The following is a 6916-nucleotide window of genomic DNA, read 5'->3' on the forward strand; positions in this document are numbered from 1 at the left end:
TAGAGGTCTACTATAAGCTAATGTAAGCCCACCATTTATTAACGTGTATTATATCTAAGCATAATGGTCAAGACCATGGGGTTTACATTAGATACGTTCAAAGCCTGCCTCTACTGCTTTCTGGCTCTGTAGTCTTCAGTCAGCCGTTTAAGCAACCTGTGCCTAGACATTCTCATCTGTGAAATGGGGGTGCTACTTGTACCTAAATGAAATCATTCTTTTTTTTTTTTTAAGTGTATTTATTTTGAGAGAGAGAGAGACTGCAAGTGGAGGAGGGGCAGAGAGAGAGAGAATCCCGAGCCGACTCCGAACTGTCAGTGTAGAGCCCAGTGGGAGGCTCGAACTCAGGAACCGTGAGATCATGACCTGAGTCGCCATCAAGAGATGCTTAACCAACCGAGCCACCCAGGCCCCCCTACATGAAATCATTCTTAACTGAAAATCAATGCACGTGAAGTTCTCAGCCCCGTGGCCAGCACAGGGCCAACAATGAAAGTTAGCTCTTATCATTGTTAGGCCTCTGCATCCTGATGTGTGCTCATGCCTGGTCTGTGTCAGCACAGAACAACTCGCAGCTGACACCAGCTGGACCGACCAGAAGCAGACTGGTCCTCCAGATAAGCTCACTCCCTCACCCAGGACCTCTCCTGCCCCAGATCCTTCCTGCAAATAGCTCCCTCAAGAAAACTCTCAGTCTTGAACACTGGAGGTTCTCTTCAGCCTGCTAGCCAGTCAGGTTTGTGCATCTCCCCTCAGGACGGTTGGGATTAGAACCTGCAGGGCTCTGGGCCCTGCTGATGCTTGGGAGGCCACGTGTATGGGAAGAGGGAGCCATATGGCCGACCCAGCTTGGGCTGTACGGGGAGAGAGTGGCCCCAGTTTCTAACACACAGCCAGACGCTTCCCCACCCAATCTGTGTCTCTGAGGGCAGTGACAGCCCAGGGATGCCAGCTGGTTGGACCCAGCCATGGGGAATCTAAGAGGGGAAAGACCAGTCACCCCCTCCAAGAACAAAGCCAAGGAGTCCTGCAGCGAGGGCACATATATTTCTTCACCATATTGCCAACCCAGCCCAAAGGGAAGTCATAGGAGTGCCTCAAGAAATACTTAAAAGTGCATTTTAAAAAAGAAACTCTTGGACATAACTGAAGCATGACCAATGATTTCTCTCCCATGGCCTCTCAACTTCACCGTCCTCAGGAGGACTAGGAAGCAGGTGAGGGGCAGCCATCAGGTCACCGGAGAGGGGAGGGAGGAGGGGGGCCATGGAACCAGTGCACCGGGACAGAGTGGCTGTGAATGTGGGTACCGTGGTGCACCAGTCCCAGGAGCGGGTGGGGTGGGTGAGCGCATGCTGTTGTCATAACCACGTGCTGCAGCCTCACAGCCATATGCCATGGTGTGGGGTGAGCCTGGAGTCTGGGGTCAGGCTGGGGCACCAGGAAATGGTATCCAGAGAGGCCAGGGAGGGCAAGGCCTCAGTAGATGTGTCATATGCTGCTCCCCCCTACCGCGGCTGCAAAGCATGGGGAGCCAGGGAAGGAAAGGGGGAAGGAGGAAAGGCGATGTGGGGTGGCCTTCACGGTGCTCCATGGCTGGCAGCTGGCTCTTTCCTTGTTGCATCAAGACCCACTGAGGAGGGGTGTGTAGGGAAGGGTTTTAAGTACTCAGGCCCTGAGCCCACACAGCCCTGGCTATGAACCCCAGCTCTGCTGTCTGTGAGCTGTGTGAGCCCAGGCAGGCAACTTACCTCTCTGAGCCTGTTTCTTCATCTGGAGAATGGAGCTGATGCAAGGGTCTACCCCCATGAGGATAGAGAGATGGTCTCTGTAAGGTGCCTAGCACATAGCAAATGCTCACTTAATGCAAAGCTGCACGCATTACTCCAAAGCACCACGTTAGCGCACCAACTCCAATCCTTGTAGTGAAGTGATTTATTTAGTCTCTGGTCTGCATCCCTCAGTTGTTCAGAGGACCCTGGTCCTGCTCCCTTCCTCTGAGCTTGGAACAGGCTACCGCAGAGGAGGACCGTGGGACGGTCTGAGCGCTGGGCCGGGCAGACATCTCCTTGGTGGAGCGCCTTTGGGGGCTGCTGCTGTCCCCTTGGCCTCGGGCAGTTTTTCCAGCTAGGAGGCCCGAGGGAGCACCCAGGGCTGTGGGGTCACTCCCTGAGGCTGTGGCTGCGGGGGGCACAGGCTGAGCATCTCCCCTCCAGTCCTCGAGGAGAAGGACTGCTCCTGCCCCAGGCCTGCTCAGTCGGACACTGGTGTGGAGGTACACCCTGGCAGGGCACAGGATCTTCTTGTTGGCCCACCCAAGTAGACTGAGAGGGGATGGACAGGCCTGCCCGCGTTTGGGCTCCTCCTGCCAGCTCCGTGGTTCCTAGGCACCCAGGCAGAGGGGGAGGTAAGGCAGAGTTGTGGTCCCAGGCCAGTTCTGGAAGCCTCACCCCCAGCCACGTTCACCTCTTGCAGATGAGCAGGTGCTGGGGCCCAATCTTCAGCGGCTCCAGCTGCTAGTAACTCACACTCCTTCACAAAGTAGCTGCACGAGGCCTGGGCAGCATCCCTGTGGGCTCCTGGCTCCCCAGCGGAGAGACTGGAGGCCCAGGGCTGGCGCGCAGCTCCTCCTCGAGGGTTCTGTAGTAAGGCACGAATCCCAAGGCACCGAGGGCATGGTCCTTGAAGGCAGCATCACTGGAGGCAGGGGCAGTCAGGCCGCTGTCATGGCAGTGCCCCTCTGGGACCAGCAGGATGGGGCAGCAGGGTGGCGAGCGAGAGGACCCAGGGAGGTGGTCTGGGCTTGCCGAGGCAGCCTGTGTGGGAAGGAGACAAGACGGTCAGCTAGGCTCCCAAGTTTGGCTAGAAACCCAGCGCTGGCCTTGTGCCTGCAACACCCCAGCAGCGGTAGGGAAGGAGGCAGGGTGCATGACTACTCTGCAGACTGGAGAACAGTGAGCAATATCATTCAGCCCCCTGGGCCTCCCGGCCGGAAGGAGCACATCTGGGATCACAATCCACTCATCCCGCCTGCTCTGTCTCTGTGGTCACGGCACGGCCCCCAGCTCTGTGACTGGTAGTGACATGACAGGGCACCGGCTTGGGGTCGGAGCCCAGGTTTGCTCTTGCTACCGAGTCGCTTAACTGCCCTGAGACTCATTTTTCTCCCCCCTGTCATGTGGGAGCAGCAATCAGCCGTCTCTCATCGGACTATTATTAGGACAGGTGAGATGATGTACTTGGAGCATCGGCTGGGGTGCCGAGCGAGTCATAAGGACTACACAGGTGCTTCCGTCGGGGAACACCGGCTAAGCCTGGTGTAATGACCGCGTTACTGTACGTAATTCTCACAATGGCTCCCCCAGTAGCTCCACTATTGCCTCCCTTTGTAAGGACTTTGAAGCTCAAGGGGCTTAAACACATTCCCCGGGGCCACGCCCACTCACAGAGCAGGCGCAGCTGACGGTCATCCTGCAGACGCAGCCGGCCAGCGCCTCCTTCCTGGTGCATGGGTCTCGGGAGCCCCAGCACGACCTGCCAGGAAGGGCCAGCCTGGGAAAACACTCCTCCTTGGAGCGGTAGAAAGGGAAGAAGCCGCTGGGCGGTTCTGAGTCCTCATGGAATGCTGGATCTCTGACAGTCTGGTCTCCTTCTTGGTCCCTGCAAGCCTCAGGCTGTGGGACCAGCTCCCCCACAGCCAGGAGAGTCCCATAGGTGCGAAAGAAGGGCAGGTACTCTAAGGCCACTGGAGACCCATGGGAGAGGTCAAGGCTGCTGAGGGGCTCACTGCCCCTTGAATGGCTGGCCTGTGGGTGCTGGGACAGGGGCTCTGGGCCGGCCGCCTCCAGGAGGCTCTGGGAAGCCGAGACGCTGGGCTCAGGCTCACAGCTCTTCTGGGATGACTGGAAAGAGAATGGTGTTCCACCTGTTACCGCAGCCCAAAGTCCCCACGCCCTAGCCCCCTCTCCCATTCCTGCTGACACTGGAGGCCAGAGGGGTCTTTCCAAAGCATAAACCTGAGTGTGCTCCCCTCCAGGAGAACCCAGCGGCAGCTGCCAGCCACAGTCAGGTTACCCAAGAGCCTTGGAGGGCCTGGCCCTGCCAGCACCTGCATCCTTCCCCCACGCACATCTGGTTCCACTCTATACACAGGCCTCCTTGCCCTTCCTTGGTCACACAAAGCTTGGCCCTGCTTTAGAACCTATGCCCAGATCTGCCCTTCCCCTCTCAGTTCAAAGGAGCTTTCCCAGCCCCTGCCTCCCCCAATCCCTGCACTGACTCCCAATCACTCCAGCCTCACATCTCCCCCTCTGGAACGTTCTTGGTCTGAGTCTGCCTATTCTGGGGTGTGGTGGTCTCATCTCATTGTGGGCATGCAATATTGATACTTTTCCAACAATGATGGGGCTAATTTGCTGACTCTCAGGCCGTCTCATATTCCCTGCACTGTCCAGTCCATCCACACAGACCTCTCAGTCCTTCTCAACTCGCCAAGCAGCCTCCTGCCACAGGCCCTTCACTCATGCTAATGCTCCTGCCTGGAATCTCTTCCTTCTCCTTTTTCCTGGTTGACAACTTCAGCTCGTGGCTCCAGGCTCCCATCCTTCCCCGGTTTAGCTGCTTCACTCTGTTGCTGACTCCCACCACCCTGATGCCCCTCATTCAGAGCACCCACACCTCTGCTGTGAAACATTCATCTGCATGGTGACTTGATTAATATCTCTCATCTCTCCAGTTATAAATTCCACTGAGGCTAGGCCCATCTGTCTTCTGTATCCTCAAGGCCTAGAACAGCCTTGGCATATGGCAGATACCAAATATTGGAATAAAGGAAAGAAAGGTGGGAGAGAAGGAGGAAGAAAGAGAATATTAAACTGGGCTTGTGCAGGAGCAAAGTCCTTGCCAGACTCCCTGTCAATAGGAAGGGGAAGGCAGGTCTTGTGGGGAGGCTGGAAAGGGGAATAAGGAATTACTTCCCAGGCCCAAAGTGGGACACAGAAGCCCAGAGCACCCGTCAGTGAAAAAACAACCCATTCTACACCTTTGCCCATCAGGGTCAGACCCAGAGCCCATGGGTACATGTGGGGTGCAGGGGTACCCCGTGGATTCTGAGTCCCATAGGAAGGACTTAGGGTCTGGCCCTGGCCTTTTTGATCCTTGCTGGGGTCTCTGGGCCTTGAGTTCCCCACCCCAGCCACATGTGTGGTCATGCCTGTCCTAACTCCTTGTGTGCAGCTTGACCACCACTGTCCCTTTTGAAAGTCCTAACCCTTGGTGACGGCCCATGGCCCCACAGACTGTGAGCTCCTGAAGAGCAGGGACCAGACCTCCTCCTCCTCCCCAGACACACCACGGCCCCTCTGTAGGTAGACCACGGGAGCCCCCTCCCAACTTTGCTGGGCCTAGGGAACAAGATGGTGTGGAGGCCCTGCCAGGGTTGGAGGCCAAGCCCACCCTGCTCTGAAGCCTGTGCCCTTTTCACAATGACCTACATGGTATTGTGGTCTCAACTGTGTCCCCCATAAGATATGTTGAGGTCCTAACTCCTGGTACCTGGGAAAGGGATCTTATTTGGAAAGAGAGTCTTTGTAGATGCAGTCAAGGTAAAATGAGGTCATACTGGATTAGGATGGCCCTATATCCAATGACTGGTGTCCTTTATGAGGGAAATTTGGACACAGACACAAGGGGAGATGGGAGGGATGCTGCCCAAGCCAAGAGATGCCACGGATCGCCAGGAGCCACCAGGAACTAGGAGAGGCAAGGAACACCTTCTCCTTGAGCCCCCAAGAAGGAGCCTGCCTTCAGAACTGTGACAGAATACACTGGTGTTGTGTTAAGCCACCCAGTTTATGGTGACTTGTTTCAGCAGCCCCAGGACACTCACACATACAGGTGGGTTGGATGGCTGATTGTGTGGGTGAAGGGAGTCGACACAAGAATGAAGGCTTGCGGAGCCTCATGAGCAGTTTATGGGGAGAGTCTCTCTGCAGGGGCTGGGTCTCCCTAGACCTTACCCTTCCTGCCATCCAGAAGTGTTGGCCCAGAGGCTCTCCCATGTCTGAGTCTTGCCCGCCTGGGCCCTGGCTCCACTTCACCAGTGGGTTCTGGATTCAAGGAGGCCAGGTATGTCCCCACCTACTCTCCAGAGGGGCTTATGCTGTCCCTCGGCCACCGTCTCGGCATCTGTTCTGGAGTCAGTGGTAGCCCCACGTCGTGCCATGATCAAGGTTAATCTTCAGACTCTGATGGAAAAGACAAAGCTGCCCTTGGCAGATCCCTTCCTCCTGGCCTGCTCTTCCCCCTGGCAAATCCCCCTCTGCCTGTCAGAGAAGGTTCCACCATGAAGTCACAAGGCCTGCTTCCAGGCAAGAAAGCCAGATGGCACCGTTACCAAGGAGACCCCCGCCCAAGCACCCAACACCTGTGATCATCACCTGCCTCTTAATTCAGCTTAATCCAGATCTCCCCCCTGGGACTTGCGGGATACAAAGGGAGGGCAGGCATCTTCTGGAATCAGAACAGCTCTCCATGACAGATCCAGTGAGCTCACTCAAGGACTTGTGCCCAGAGACTCAGTGCCTCAGCGCCTCAGCAGCCTCCCCAGGAAGGTGAGGGGGCACCCCAAGGATTCATGCTGTTGTCTCAGGCTGTCTAGACCGCTCCGTACCTGAGTGCTTCAGTCCCCTTGGGTTTCTACTCTTGCCACTTGACTTTAGCCCCCTCTCCTCTGTGGGTCTTTCCCAGTCACTTGAGAGCACAGAGTGAGACACAAAGCCTAATGCCCACTTTCCCCCACAGATCCACCCTTCCCAGCTATGTCCCAGGCCTGATGGTCCCGCACAGAGGGAAGAGACCAGCCTTTGTTGTCACCTCCCAAGAATCAGCTGCTGCACTGGGCATTTCCCCACATGCA

General features: G+C 56.5%; 1 protein-coding gene across 1 annotated transcript; it reads right to left on the reverse strand.

The window, feature by feature from the left end:
- Positions 1-1920: 1920 nt before the first annotated feature.
- On the reverse strand, positions 1921-6329 carry LOC132681521 (uncharacterized). The gene is made up of 3 exons (XM_060636086.2): positions 6018-6329; positions 3447-3902; positions 1921-2816 (listed from the first exon to the last, which is right to left on the reverse strand). The coding sequence occupies exons 1-3, from the start codon at positions 6057-6059 to the stop codon at positions 2535-2537; spliced, it is 780 nt and encodes a 259-aa protein (XP_060492069.1). The 5' UTR covers positions 6060-6329; the 3' UTR covers positions 1921-2534.
- Between the last annotated feature and the right edge of the window lie 587 nt (positions 6330-6916).

The sequence above is a fragment of the Panthera onca genome, chromosome A1 (genome assembly GCF_046562875.1).
Source record: "Panthera onca isolate mPanOnc1 chromosome A1, mPanOnc1 haplotype 2, whole genome shotgun sequence".
NCBI classification, from domain to species: Eukaryota; Metazoa; Chordata; class Mammalia; order Carnivora; family Felidae; genus Panthera; species Panthera onca.